General features: G+C 40.5%; 1 protein-coding gene across 4 annotated transcripts in view; it reads left to right on the plus strand.

Moving 5' to 3' along the window:
- Nucleotides 1–3,899: 3,899 nt before the first annotated feature.
- Nucleotides 3,900–15,948, plus strand: part of MYO5A (myosin VA) — a 220,600-nt gene continuing 208,551 nt past the window's right edge. For all 4 annotated transcript variants that reach the window (XM_020980968.2, XM_020980986.2, XM_078151253.1 and 1 more), the window contains exon 1: nt 3,900–4,204. In XM_020980968.2, the coding sequence (XP_020836627.1) occupies nt 4,178–4,204 (27 nt within the window). In that variant the 5' untranslated portion in view covers nt 3,900–4,177. The remainder of the gene's footprint in view (nt 4,205–15,948) is intronic.

The following is a 15,948-nucleotide window of genomic DNA, read 5'->3' on the forward strand; positions in this document are numbered from 1 at the left end:
GAGTCTTTTCTCCTTTCCTGTTGCCATACAATTAGTAAGGTAGACTTGGAACTCATGGGCAAACCAAACATTTAACTTAACAAGAAGAGGGTTGGTGTGTAATCAGGTCTAGGCAAATAGGAGGTGGAGTGGGCTGGGGTGAGGCATAGGTAAAATTCATGAAGTCAGCTAACTCAGGGAAGAGCAATCAAATACTGTGAGTACAGAAAGGAAGAGCACCAAAGCCTAAGGAAGTCAGTTAAAAGGCAGGAAGAAATGGGAAGAAGAGATTCAAAGCCCAAGTAAGTTGAGAGGTGGGAATTAGAAACCCAGGCTAGGAGATTCAGTGGCCTGAGCTACTAAGTATATCCAAAATGCTGCTGATACAAATACAAGCAGATCCAAGAAAGTCTTTGCTCTCAAGGTGTTTACACTCTAATGGGGGAAGACAATACTCAAAAGGGAGCTGAAAAGCTGGGGTTGAGAAGCAAGGCATACAGATGGAAAGAGAGGGGGTGTTTTTAACGGCTAGACACTAGGAATGGGGCCTGGAGGGACATTACCTTGAATCATATCGCCAATCTCACCAATGGATCTTACTGAGGGATTTTCCATTCAAGAAGGCATCTGGGCTGGGTGGACTTTCCAGGGCCAGCTGGCCCTAGGCTCTGAGGGAAGTTCCAGGATGAGATAGCTTTGGAAGTTCCAGAACTTGGAAGTGGGTGGGGAGGGACATTAAATTGAATAATATTGCCATCCCCCTTAGCCTTTCTTTGGTGGGGGAGCTGAGCCTCAAACATGTGAATTGATAATAACTGTTTCACACTAGTTCTGATATGCATAATTGAATGTTGGTCATTTACAACTAATAAGGTATGTAAATATATCTGTCTGAATACCCATGGGTTTCTTTTGGAGGGGAGGGGAAACTGTTCTAGTTATGTTAGTAGCTTTAATTCTGATGTACTACTTGTGAATGAATGCAGTGTTTTCTGCTTTCCTTTTTTTTTTATCTATCCTTCTTCTCTCCTTTTTTCTTCTTCCCATTCCCATGTCCTTCCTCTTACTCAAAACATTTGCTTAGCATTTGGGGGTGTATTTAGGGTTGGTGAGAAAAGATATTGTGCAATTTGTTCCCCACCTTTAAAATATCCCATATATCTGTATAGTATTTGAAACTTTTTCGAGGCAAATTCACATGATTTCATTTGCTCCCCAAGGCAATCCTAGAAGATAGGTATGTTTTGACAGATCAGGAAAATAAGGCACAGAGTAGGTTAAGTTCTTCAAAAGCAAAGAAGAAACTGGAGATGTTAGGTGTAGAGAAAAAAACCACTAGATTTTAAGCCAAAGCACCTGGGTTTCATTTTCAGATCTTCCACCAGCTAGTAGGGTGAATTTGTGCAAGTCAAAACCTTGGTGGGACTTAGTTTCCTCATTTATAAAATGCAGGTGCTGGACTTTTGTTCAGTAGTTTCAGTCATGTCCAACTCTTCCTGACCCCATCTGGAGTTTTCTTGGCAAAGAAACTGGAGTGGTTTGCCATTTCCTTCTCCAGCTCTTTTTACAGATGACCACAACTGAGGCAAACAAGGTTAAGTGAGTTGCTCAAGGTCAGATAGCTAATAAGCATTGGAGGCCAGATTTGAGCCTAGGAAAGTGAGTCTTCCTAACTCCAACACAGGGTTACTCTATCTACCATGCCACTAGCCTTGGTGTTGGAGTAGAGAGCTCTAAAATCACAGAATCTAAAGGATGAAAAGGACTTCATAGGCTCCCACTCTAACTGGAACCAAAACAAGAATCCTTTCTACAACAGTTTCAGCTGAACTAACCTGGTAACTTTAATAATCTATGACTGGCCCATTTCTTGGTCAATTGTAACTCCATGCTAGATTTTTCTCCTCAGCTTTCCTACCCCATGAGGACAGAGAGTGGAAGAACAGAACCAGGATCAAGCTTTTCATGATGAGAAAGGATTGGGAAGCTGTATTGTATAGCGAGGAGAGTACTTATTTGTAGTTTCAAGGACTTGAGTTTAAGCTTCAGATTTATCATTTACTGGATACATGAAGTTGGACACACATTCTCCCTCTGAGTTTTAAACAATGTTGGACAATAGTGGGTCTTGCAGGGCTTTGGAAAACAATAGTCTTTACTGCCACCAGGCTTACGGTTACTCAGTGAACAAAAGTGGAATCATAGAATTTTGGAGTTGAATGGTCTTTGTGAGATCATCCAATCTAAACTTCTCATTTTACAAGTATGGAGAATGAGGCATAGAGAGTTGAAGCCAAGGTTACAATTGCTAATTGGCAGCAGACGCAAGATTATTCTGAGATCTCCTGAGAAACAGGAGCTGGTCTTGAGTTAAGAAAGATGGAGTTCAAATCTCAACTCTGAAACCTACTGCCTGTGAACTTGGGTAAGTCACTTGACCTCTTAGGTAGCTCTCTAAGAAGATAAGAAGTAGAGAAGATGCTGACCTTAACTGAAAGAGGAAGCTTCTCACACTATGCTCCATATATAGTGAAAGGTAAGTTCCTTTCTCTATTCCACACATACACTATTACCTTCTCCCACCCCATTTCTTAAAAATACCAATTGTCCTACTGGCCTAAAGTACAAGCATGGCAGTCTCTGGGCCCCCATTATGAGTCACACTCCTTATTCCTTATCCTCCATACACAAGCTGAGCTTCTGATCTCTGAGTGTTAGCAACGACCCCTACCACACACCTTGGGCAAGTGTTTCACCTTTTGGGGCCTTAGTTTCCTTGTGTGTCAAATAAATGGGGTGGGCTACATGATCTAAATATATGATCCTATGAAAAATAATTACACAAATTTAAAAATAAGTAAAGAAAAGAAAAAAGTAGTAAAAAAATGAGGTTTTAGAAGAAAGGACGGCCATGAATTAGGGAAAAATTTATCCACTATTGGAGTGTATATGAAGAGTGCTGTAGTGTTTGTAGAGAAGTCACACTAATGTGCTCAATATGCAACCATAACAGTTGAGAAGGATAGACATTTTAAGTTGGTTTCCCTTAATTTTTGACCCTTGAAAGTTAAATATAGATAGGGAGGCACTTCAGGAATTCTGCTTGGATTCAAGCAGAAAATAATCATGTGGCCAGGGCTGTGAGGGAGAGTCTTGTTGAAAAGTGCATTTAATTTTTGAAGTTCCCAATAGGTCACCTAGTACCCTGTTATCAGGAACATTTGCCTGATTTGCTCCCTAAAGCTCCTATCTGGAGTATCAAGGCAAAGCCTTATCTCATTTTCAGAATTCTCCTGCTACTAACCCCCTCCTCCTTCCTCATTCATTCATTCATTCATTCAACTAGCATTTATTATGTGCCTATTAGAAGCTGAAGACACAAAACCAAAAAAGGACAGTGTCTGCCCTCAAGAAGCCCCTGTATGATCTCCCTTTTAGATACTTCTTGCTTTCTAAGAAGTTTAAGTAAGATATAACCCTCTACAAGGTGGAAGAGGATGGGAGATTCTTTTATCTTCCCGCGTCCAAGGTGTACCGAGATTGAAAATATCTGCTATTGAAATTCCTGGGAGACTAGGTTCATATTGCATTACCCAAGGCCTGCCACACTGTGGTGGCTTACAAAAAAAAGTGGCCCCAAATGTGCTGGGGGCTCACATAGCTCTCCAGGTGGAGGTAAGAACGGGCGCGCGGGAGCGCGGGAGGGGCTGTGGCCCGGGGAGGGGGGTATGGAGCCGGGCTGCTGGGCCCCCGGCCCCCGCCTTAGCCTCGGGCTGCCTGGCTGGGGAGGATGTTCTGGCCGCACCCGCAGCCGATGGGCGGCAGCGTGAGCCCAGGAGTTACTGGAGCAGCGGCTGAAGCAGCGCTGAAGCGCTGCCTCCTCCCGCTCCCACAATGCACAGGGCGGCGGCGGCGGCGGCGGCGGCGGCGACGGCGGCGGCGGCAGCGGCGGCAGCAGCTGTGGCGGCATCCCGAGGCGTGGGGACAGCTCCCGACCCGCGAGTGATGGCCAAGCGCCTGCGGCCGGCCGCCTAAATCCCCGCCCTGCCCGGCGGCTGCCCGCGCTTCCTCGGCTTCGGGCAGCGGCGGCGGCCCATGCGGGATCCGGCCTCCGCAGAGGCGACAGAGGCACGGGCGGCCGGGGGGGCGTTAGGGGTATCGGCTGGGGGACGAGGCCCGAGCGGGCGGCGCCGGCACCATGGCCGCGTCGGAGCTCTACACAAAGGTAACGGCCCGGCCCGGGGGCAGCATCCTGGGGAGGGGCATGGCTGGGGGGGGGAGACGGGGAGGATGATGGACCCGCCCCGGCCAGCTGATGTCGCCTCCTCCCTCATCCGTCCAGCTGTCAGCGTCTCCTCAGGCAGGAGCGGGATGCCCAGCTGTCTGCCTGTCTGTCTGCCCAAAACTGAAGAACTGTCATGACTTGGGGTGGGGGTGGAGGGGGGATCGGAGAAGCACCACCCTTCCGGTACCCAGGGCCTGGCGTCCTCCTGAGAGGGCCGAGAGCATCCCTTTCGCTGGAGGTCAGGACCTCTGCTCCTCCCTACCTGGCATGAAACCTTCCCCTTTAGCGGTGAAGATTTTCAATTCAATTCAATCAACATTTACTAAGCCTACTATGTGCCAGGCATTGGGGACAAAGAAGAGGCAAAAGACAGCCCCTTCCCTCAAGGAGCTTATAATCTAACTGGGTATACAACATGCAAACAAATATATACACAGCAAGATGATGATGGAGACAGGGGTGCCTATTTCCATGGGGCAGTGCTTTGGCCTCTGCAGTTCCTTTCAGCTTGATTTTCTTTAGGCTTGTGAAGAAGTGCCTTCATATTCACTAAGAGACCTTTCAAAGTCCTGAAAAAAATCCGGAATAGGAGTTAATCAGATGACCTTATAATGAATGATGGTGTACATTTTATCCTTGGAGAGGGCAGGAGAGGGGCACCTGCTTAAAATAATTCTTTTTGTTTTTTGTTTTTTTATTTCCTCTGCCACTTCTTTTTTAACTCAGGTATTTCTTTTCTTTTCTTTTCTTTTCTTTTTTTTTGTTTGTTCTTCTAAGACACTTGGGATCAAATGTTTGCCAAACTTTTCACCTTTTGGCTTACCAGTAGCAGACTGGGCTAGATTTGGGCATTAAATTTTAGTTTCTGCTCAATCCATGTACTAGGATGATCACTTGTCAGGGCTATTTGCAGATTCCTGCATTGGGTTGAACTATATAACCTTTAAGGATTTTCCTAGCTCTTAAGATTCTATGATTCCAAGATTCCTGACTGAGATAATTGTTTCTCCTATTTTTATTAAAGGGTCTCTTTTGCTACTGAAGTTTGCAACCTTGTTATGTATTCCCTGAACTCCTATATGTCTATTTTCATGACCATTCACTGGGGGCCATTCCTTTTGAGCTTACTAAATGTGTGAATATTCATTCTTTTTCTCTGTGACAGACTTTTCGGTTTTGTAACCTTTGGTTTTTCAGAATAATACATTACTTTCTTGAAGACTCTTCTAAAAGTGAGTGCTTTATTTGTTGTCATTCTTGATTGAATGTGGTTGCTGCTTTTCCAGTTGTATTTTGCTGGCTACTAGTTATAATACAAAGGATCCCATTTCTTTTTAAGTTTGTTTACAACAAAATCTTTGATGACAGCCCAAACAAATTTGTAGATGTAGAGATGTGAGGCCAGCATCTAGAAAGGTGAGGTGGAAAGCATTCTCTAACCTATGTTGTTGTCCTGCCACTACTATCATTTATCTCTATAACCTTGGGATAGTCAATAGAATTCAATGATTTTATTACTCTAAGTTTATATCTTTCTTCTCTACTTCAGTAAATACTTCCAGGTTCTGTGATTTCATTGGTATGAGTATATCCCCTAACCAAAGAAGATCACAAATGTTCTTTCTTCTTCATGTGTTGTTCTGGTTGAAATAAATGGATCACTGTGGCCAAACTTCTGGTGATGAGCCTTTCCTCACTTAGCTAGGCAGGTCCTTAGACATCAGACATTCAGTCTGTTGACTCCACCCTGACAAAAAGCTTTCCAGCTTGGGTCAGACCCCCATTTATTACTGGCCCACCCTCTAAGAGTTCACTGTCACTTTTCTGCTATGAGAGAACATTGGTGTAGAGCTTTAGTGAAGGATATTTCACAAAACTGACATTATCTTCACCCATCTGTATGAATTCAGATTTTAAAAGTTCTAGGACTCATTTCAGAATAGCTCTGACATAAATAAATTCCATTTATAAGTTTGTCTTGGTTACTCAGTGCATGTCCTACAACTGTTCATTACAATTGAAATGGAATTCTCCAACAAGAAATCAACTGTGTAAGTAAGGCATGTCATAGAGACTCTGGTTGTGTCAATTTCTCTGATCTACCGCAGTAATTTGTGTGAGAGAAAATCTTACTGGTATCATTGAAATTTTGAATGTTCCTAGTTCTTACATCCATTCTCATGATTTTCAAGTTTAGATTGTGAATTCAAAAGCCTTCTAATATGTGCATTATCATAATTCTAGATTTGAGCACCAGCTTTTAGCCTACATAAACTTCATTTGAAACTCAAAATCCTCATTGACTACCTTCTCCTAAATACCTTTGTGTTAAAATAAATTTAACTATTTGGCTATATTTTTGGGATTGGGCCTTAGCTGGTGATTTAACTTTATGGCTGGTATTCACTTCTGTTATGCTTTTGACCCTCTTTGAGTCTCTAGTGTTATAAATAGACCACTGTGTCTTCAACTGCAGGCAGACAGTTGGAAAAGAAGTGTATTAGTGATAGTGTGTAACTGTGGAAATATTAGGGATATTTCCAGAAATAAAGGCTTAATGAGTAGCAATTTTTTGGGGGGGCACAGGAATTCAGCAGAAATAGGAAATATTAGAGAAATAGGAAATGATAGGGATAGGCCCAAAGAAAAGGATAGGGATTACAGGACAGGAAGCAATACACTATTACAAGAAATTGAGGGAAAAAAAAAGAAATTGAGATGATGGTAATATGTCATTTTTGGCATTGTACTATTTAAGTTATTTTTTTAAAAATCTCTTTAGATTTATGTAGGACTTAGTAGAGAGAAACCTTTCCTTGATAGATGGAAACCATCAAATGCAGAAAGGGTAGTTTTTATTTTCTAGGATTTGCGATTTATGCATGGGTCAAGTCATAATACAGTAGAACACTATCCAGTTTCTCCTGGTGAACCAGGATGCTGTTTGACTAAAATAGTCAAAACAAACATTTTCTGTTTTTGGAAACCTTTTCTCCTGCAAAGAAAATTACTGGTGAAATAAATATTTGGGTTGGTAGTATGCACACAACTCAAACTTATGTCAAAACATTTTATTTGGAAAAAAATGTTTTCCAGTGTAAACTGTCAAGTTGGAGAATTTCTCACCTTTTTTCAAGTGCCAATCCCCTCTACTTATGCATTTCATTTCAACCCTTTCAATTTTATGATGGATTTTTCTTGATAGTTTACAAAAAAAACTTTCATATATATTATCACATTTGGTTCTTACGACAACTCCTTGAGTTAGAAATAGGATGAGTATTACTATTCCCATTTTACGGATGAAGAAGTTGAGACCCAGTGATTAAATGACTTGTATGGCTTAGGTCAATGTGCTTTTGACTGTACCTTCATCCTCTTCTGTAATCTCTCCCTCACCAACAGGTTCCTTTGCTTTTGTTTTTTAAACATGAACAGGTATCAACAATATTGAAAGAATCTATTCAAGTACCCTATCATTTTTTTTTTCAGTTGCCATCTGATTTTTCTTTTAGTCTTCTATGGCTGAACTTCTGAATGGGTAGCTAATCTCTCTTTCCAATTGCTCACCCCTCCTCTCTAACCCCCTGTGGTTTCTATTGAAACTACTCTTTGAAGTCATCAGTGGCTTCCTCTAGCCCAATTTGATACAGGTTGACATTCCTGTTTAAGTGTCTAAATCGTTCAAAGCAATGGGGATACAAAGTCAAAAGTTAAACAGTCCAAGCTTGCCCTTAAGGAACTGACATTCTGTTAGGAAAGAAGATATGTGTGTGTATGTATCTATATATATATGTGTATATATGTGTATACTTTAGAAAGATAGGGTCATGTTGTGGGGGTGGGGAAGGCACAAACAGCTGGGGGGAATCAAGAAAGACTCTATGTAGGAAGTGGCAGTTGAGCTAAAAACTATTGATTCTGAGAGGTGGAGGTGAGGAGGTAGTACATTCTAGGCCTGAGAGACAGGCAATGCTAAGGCATAGAAATGAGGGAAGGAGAATCATCAAGTAGAGTGAGGAACAAGAACACCATAGAGTGAATAAAGGATTTGTTGTTCAATTGCGGCCAGCTCTTCATGGTGCTTTTTGGGGGGGGTTTCTTGGCAGAGATATTAGAGTAGTTTGCCATTTCCTTCTCCAGTTCATTTTACAGATGAGGAACTGAGGCAGATAGGGTTAAGTGACTTGCCCAGGGTCACCCAGCTATTAAGTATGCACTTACTGGGGCCAGATTTGAACTCATGAAGATAAATCTTCCTGATTCCAAGTCCAGTGCTCTATCTACTGCATAATATAATATACCACCTAGCTGCCCTGCATAAAAGAGAGTAATGCATAATAAAGCTGTGAGGGTAGGTTAGAGCTGGGTTGTGAAGGGCTTTAAATATTGAAACAGTGCAGTTTGTATTTGGTCCTAGAAGTAATAGGAAACCTCAGAAGTTTGAGCAGAGCAGTGATATGATAAGATCTAAATTTTAGGAAATTCTCTTTGGAAAATCTCTATATGGAAGTTATGTTGGAGAGGGGAGAGACTTGAAACAAGGAGATCCGTTGGGAGACTATTGAAATAGTCCCAGTGAGAGGGGATGAAGGCCTGAACTAGGGTGGTGACTGTGTGAGTGGAGAGAAAAAGACATATAGTCTTTTAATCATATAGAATTTATAAAATTTGGCAACTGGTTGGGTATGGTGTTTCCTAGCTTATGAGACAAGGTAATTGGAAGGATGATGGTGCTCTTGACAGAAACAGGGAAGTTTGGAAAAGGCATGGACTGGGGAGAGATCATGAGTTCTGTTTTGGGACATGTTGAGCCTTAGATGCTTAGGAGGCATCCAGTTTGGAAACTGCCAATAAGAAGTTGGTAATGCAAGATGGGATTGAAAGAGAGACTAGGGTGGGATATATAGATATGGGGGTCATCTATATAGACGATAATAACTAAACCCATGTTGGAGCTGAAGTCACCAAGGGAGAGAACATGAAAGAGAAGAGATGTTCCAGGCCAGAACCTTGGATTGTACCCACTGTTAGGGGATAGGATATGGCCAATGAATCAACAAAGAGACTGAGAAGAACTAAGATTAATTATGAGTTCCTGAATAGTTTTACCCATTGAATATTTTTAAACATTATTTTGTATTGACTTTCATTATAATTTTGTATGTGTTCTGGCTCATATACATAAAGTTATATTTAGGAATCTTAGCCAAAGAACATTCCAATCTTACCTTGTATATGCACTTAATTCTCCAGCATAACTTTCAAAAGCTTAGTCAAGTTAATTCATTGAGCAACCACCAACTGTAAGCAATGCAGTATACTAGAAAGATACAAAGATTAATAAAATATGGTCCCTAAGCTCATGGAGCTCAAGTGAGATGGGACATCTATACAGATATAAAAGCAATTAGACCAAAACTAGAGCAAAAGGGGAATACAATGTGCTGTGAACTCAGATGAGTGAGTCATTTTAGTCTAGGCTGATCAGGATGAACTTCCTAGAGGTAGTAGCATTTGAAATGATCCTTGAAGTAGAATCAGCAGGAACTGGAGAGGCCATTTCAGGCATAGGAAACTGCATGAACAAAGACAAAGGTGGTGGGATGTGTTTTTGTACAGCAAGTATTCCACTTTGACTTCAGCACAAGGATAGTATATTGTGGGAGTAGTATGATATGTCTGGAATGGTAGGTTCAAATTGGATTGTAGAGGGTCATAACTACCATGTTAAGGAGTTTGTACTTAGGCAGTGGGAACTGCTGATGGTCATCTTCCTTCCTTCCTTCCTTCCTTCCTTCCTTCCTTCCTTCCTTCCTTCCTTCCTTCCTTCCTTCCTTCCTTCTTTTCTTTCTTCCTTTCTGTAATTCAATCTATGGTTTAAAAGACTAATCTGGCAGCAATATATAAAATGGAGTGGGAAGAGAATAGACACAATAATGCTCATTAAAATACTACTGCAGAATTTTAAGGCAAGAGTTAATGAGGCTTTGAACTAGGGTACTGGCATAGATTACTGTGGTAATGATAATTACAAGAACAAAAGAGAGATGTTGCTGATCCTAACTCCAACCTCACTTTTACACAATACCACTCCTCTCCATTAAAAACCAAGAGAAAGAAGGATAGAAACCTTGTAGCAAATGGGTGTAGTCAAGCAAAAGTAAATGCACAGTGGCCATGTCCAAAAGTGTCTGTCTCTTACTGCACCATGTCTCCATCACCTTTGTCAGACATAAGAACTTTGATCACTGCAATGACCAACCAAGTTTCCAGCAGACAGATGAAAAATGTAAACATTCTCTTCTAATCTACTTTTACTCCTTCAGATTCTTTCCTCAAAAGCTTTTAGTTCTTTTTTTTTTAATCTCTTGAATTATTTCTTATAGGAATTCATGCCCTCGTAGGGGGAAAAACCATCTTTTTCTTTGAGCCTTTGTTTGCATTTGTTACAGAGTTATTCCTTTTGGGGGAATCTCTAGATTTGCAATGATTTTTTCTTTATCCTAGTCGCTGTTTTATTTACTCGTATTTCCAGCTTTAGTTCTTGAATTGAGGCTTTGTGCCAAGACCAGATGCTTTTGAGTGGGATAGTGACTTTATTTGGCCTTGCCCTAGGTCCCCTGGGTTCATGGGACTGACCTCTACCTCCTGGAGGTAGGTTCCTCTAAATCTTTGAAGCTCAGAGTGCTGGATATTTAGGGCCCTCTCAGGTGTCTCAAGACAGAGTAATAGGAACTTCAGCGCCTTTTTGCACCTGGGGTGTCACAATTTGAGCACCGTAGTACCACTTTAATTGCTTTCTACTGTTGTTCTTAGGCACTTTCAAGGTCCCAACTCTAAGGCTTTCTGACTATCTTACTGCTTTCTCAGAAGAGGTCTCCTCTCATGTTTCCTCTGGACAAAGATCATAGACCTTTGCAAGCTATGCTTTTGTCTGGTTTGTCTCTGTTCAGGCTAGGAGGCCTTCTACTATTGATGCTGCTTCTTCTGGAGGGCCCCTTTTCCTATTGTCCATGAGCTTCTTCTGGCTGACATTTTGTTCATTTATAGGATGGAAGAAATTGTTTACTACTGGACTCCTTATTATTTGATCTGGTGTGAACTTCAGGATTTTTCTGGAGTAGTTAGGTACTTGAGCTGACAGGTCTGCCTCTGTTCATGCAGCCATATTGGCCAGAAGTTCCCAGGTGTGTTGTAGGGGGAATTTATGTTCAGGTATAGGTTGTGCATGCCCTGTGAGGTCCCTTCACATGAAAATTTTGTGATTCAGTACATTGTGGTACTGACTATGAATGCAAAAGAAATTTAGAAAAGTGAGAGATCAATGTGGTCTAAAATAATATAAAGGATATGTGGAAAACAATGAGTCTCTTAAAAGAAGGTAACTGCCTGGCTAAAGTTATATGACAGGGAAATAAAATTGTGTGTAATGTAGACAGGGAAGAGCTTGACCTGCCTGAACAGTTGTATGTTCAGAAGTAGTGGGAAATGAGGCTTCACTAAGCAGAATGAAGTCATATATGAAGGGTCATGAAAGAAGAGTTTGAGACTGTGGGAGTCAGTGAAGAGTCAACATAGAACCTTGTGTATTAGAATGCTATGAAGAAAATAATGTTTGAGGAAGATTGACTTTGCAACCTAGAGCAGGAAAGGTTGGAGAAAAGATTTCTGAGAGTGAGGCTATTGCATTTATACAGGTGTGAGGTCAGTCAGGAAGGGCTGGTCTAATATGATAACAGTAGCAATGGAGAAGAAGAGACCAAGTATTCTCGGATAACTCCAGGGTTTCTGATATGGGAAACTGGAATTTAAGTCCTCTTTCATTGGGAGCATATTCACTGGGAGCAGGCTTGGAAATTTAAACAGCTATGCTGATTATGCCATTGCTTTGTGAATTTTGAAGCTGGAAGAGAAACATCAAAATAGTCTTTCAGATTGCTTTTCAGACTGCTTAAACAAGCAGAAGGTACTTTGTATTCTGAATGCTATTCCTGTCTCCTTTCAGTGTGATAGTTCGGTTTATTCACCTAATGACTAATTTATAGAGGTTCTAATTGATTGTTAGGGTCAGCTTTTTATCCCAGGTAAACTTTGAAACACTCTCTGAATTTTGTGATTGAGTGTTATTGGAAAGGAGAAAGAGAGAAGAGACTTTGTCTTTTATTTTATTGATCTTAAAGTTTCTTTTTCTAATCTCTATTATGCCATTTTGGGGACACATGACCCTATTAGAGAAATCTTGGATTTACATGTCTTTTTTCCAGCCAGTTCCAGATATAAGTATTAAATAAGTAATTCATATTTATGTGATTATAAAATGCTTTACATATATTATCTTATTTGATCCTTAATCTTGTGTTACCCTCATTTTATGGATAAAGCAACTGATGCTCAATAAAGTTTGATGTTTGCCCAAGACCTAGGAGAGTTGGACTGAAACCAAGGCCTTTGATTTTAGCCCAGTATGCTTTCCATTATATTATTAGCACAATAGGTATTATTATTAATATAAACACAAACAAAAACAAGGAAGTGGGTGGAACAGGAATAAAAAATTTTTGCTGCTTCGGGTAACACCACTCTTCCTGTAGCCATTATTGTTAGAGAAATTTACCCCTATTTATGCTCCATATTGCTTATCCCTCATCCAAGAACTTGTCTTCTGACTTGATACTCCACCTGGCCTCTTCCAGGTCAGTCCAAAAACTTAATGCCCTGGTAAGTGGCTACTTGTAGTAACAAATGGATACAGGTAAAAGAACTGCCTCTTTGAAAATGTGTTTGAATGTTGAATTTTGTCCCACTAATGTAATGGTTTCTTATGGCTGCTAGTAGGGTTAGCCTTGGGGATGAGCATGAAGTCTCTTATTAAAATTTAATTCACCTTTCTTTGGGGAATGTTGAGCTATGGGACTATCTGGGCTGCTAAAGGACTAATCCTTTGAGTGGGTAAAATAAAAATATCTGGATAGTTATTGTTATTTTACCCATTTCCTTCTTGATGTCCTTGGTAGATGATCACAAAGCTTATGAATTTTATTTCCTTAGATTCTTGGAGAGCTAAAGCTGCTCTATGATCCATTTTACCATTTACTATTCCCTTCCCCCAATCTGCATTGTGTGTGATGTCAGCCTCTTAGCTGCTGAGAGCCCTGCCTTGGTTTGTGCTGAGACAGGTTAAACTTTGCAGAAACTCATCCCTGGTGTTTCTGTGCCCCTGGCAATCTTTACTCTCTATTCCAAACTCTTCCCCTTGTAATTCTTAAGTAGCAACCATTAGCATTAAACTTCTCCTCATAAATTAAGCACTCTTCAGTCATGCTAAACTGGCCTTCCTTCTGTTCCTCACACATGTGGTTCCATCTCCCATCTCTTTGCCTTTGCCCTGGCTCCCCCTTCACCCTTTCATCTTGCAAGGAACCATCTCCTTACCTTTGGCTCTAGAATTTCTGGTTTCCTTCAAAGCTCAATTCAAGTATCACCATCTTCTTGGGAGCTTTCCTGATTCTCCTCCCCACCTACTAATGCCCCCCCCATTACCTTGTATGTGTTATGTATATACTTATATGTGTATATGTCGTCTCTCCCTATGGAGTGTAAACTCCTTGAGGGTAGGGACTATTTGATTTTTTAGCTTTATAACCCTAGTGCCTACCATAAAGTGCTTAAGCATAAAGGCACTTAATAAATGCTTGTGGATCAGTCTCTAAAAGTCATGCTTCCACCCCCACGCCTACTTTTTGGCAATTGGAAAGAACTGCAATTAGAGGAGCTGGGTTCAACTCCAACCTCTGACACCACCTATGTAACCTTGGGCAAGTCACTTAAGCTCCTTGGCCTCCTTTGTAAAATGAGAAGAGGTCAGGCTAGATGGCCTTCTAGATCCCTTCTAGCTCTAGATTTATTATTCTGTAATTGTAGGTGATGTAATTTTGTTTTGCTTTTCAAACAGTGGTCACAAACCATACTTCTTATATCATATCTTCTGAGGGAAATAAGAATGTAACACATACCCAAACTTGCTTGAGTACCATGGACTTTAAAGGGTGTTACAAAAGTCCAATATGTTGCTCTGGTCGTTAAGATCGACAAATATGCTTTTACTAGACATGGTATACAGTTCCTATTAGAAACTGAAGGCAATGGAGAATCCAGAGAACTGTACTTTCTTCAGTTGTTACTTTTTTCACAATAATTACACAAAAGATTCCCTTGCTTAGAGAAATTCTCTAACCATATAAGTGACTTTCCCATATATCTGCTTGGAGACCCAAAGAAGGTGTCAGAATTGTAACAAGTTCTTGGTTTTTGAAGGCTGCTATTTTAAAAAAAAATTATGTTATGAGAGGTCAGTTTGTCTTTGATCCATTTTGGACATATTATCTGTGATTTGTCCAACTCTTCTTTGTCCCCAGCCTTTACTATCTTGAATCACTACTAGAATAGTTTATTCATCTTCAGAGAATTTTTTGATTCAGTTTTAGTGAATTAAATAGCTATGTACCTCATTACTGTCTATGAGCTATCCCTTCCCTTCACTTTCCCTAGCTTTCTATGGTTTTCTCCTCATTTACACCCCTCCCCTCGCATCCTCTACTCATATACTTATATACTCATACTTACACATAAATACACACACAATTATATAAAATAATACTGACTCTCTTCTCATCTGACCTCCTTTCCTCATCTATTCCATATATTTCACCTTTTACCTATCTATATACTCCATTTTGCTGTATCCACCCTTATTTTCTTTCCTTTACCTGCCCATTCTGTCCACATTCAACTCCCAAGTCCCATTTTTCCTTGTACCCTTCTATTCTTGATTCATTGCTATTTGTTCTGGTGTGCCTCTCTATAACCAAACATAAACTACTGGAGAAATTTAAAAAAACACCTCTGAAATTAAATAGTAACAAATACATAAGTATTACAGTCAAGAAAATGCACTAATAGAGTAGTTTTTTTAACTAAAGAAATTTTAGGGTAAAGACAGTACAAAATAGATATGGGGAAAGGATATTCTTTCAAATTGAATTTAGCATTGTCATATCTCCAAGATAGCTTGGAGATATCTACTAATATGTGAACTCATTTAATAAGCTGATTTACTTGAGAGTAGGGACAATTCATTTCCCAATATCCATGCATTGTTGCTTTAGCTGCTTGTATTCAACCACTCCCTGGATCTGACAGTCATAGCAGGAAGAAACATTGCATGATATAGCATTACTCAGGATTTGGTCAAGCAGTCAGACTGAAGCTGAAAAATTGTGTCATCACAAAATGTCAGATGGCCAGTCCTTCCTTTTTTAGCTGCTGTTTTCCGTTTTGTCCCAATAGCCCAAGTGTTCTTGAGAGTAAATAGTCTTCCCTTGGCTTAGGGTATATTTGTACTTTATTTGGCTAAAACACCTCTTAGGGTTGGAGCAGAACTTTCTTAAGTAGGCCTACAAGATCAGAAATTCTGTCTCAAAGACTTTGGTGCAAATTTGGATATAATTTTCTCGGCATGAATTGCATCTCTCTTCTTATACTGCCTTTAAAAATAGAGCCCACTGGATTTTATATCACAGTTTTTACTTACTTATAAGCTTTTCTCCTGTCTTGTGTGTGTGTGTGTCTGTGTGTGTGTGTGTGTGTGTGTGTGTGTATAGAAGGGGAATTAGAAAGACTTT

The sequence above is a fragment of the Phascolarctos cinereus genome, unplaced genomic scaffold, assembly GCF_003287225.1.
Source record: "Phascolarctos cinereus isolate Bilbo 61053 unplaced genomic scaffold, phaCin_HiC Scaffold_3;HRSCAF=262, whole genome shotgun sequence".
Taxonomy (NCBI): Eukaryota; Metazoa; Chordata; class Mammalia; order Diprotodontia; family Phascolarctidae; genus Phascolarctos; species Phascolarctos cinereus.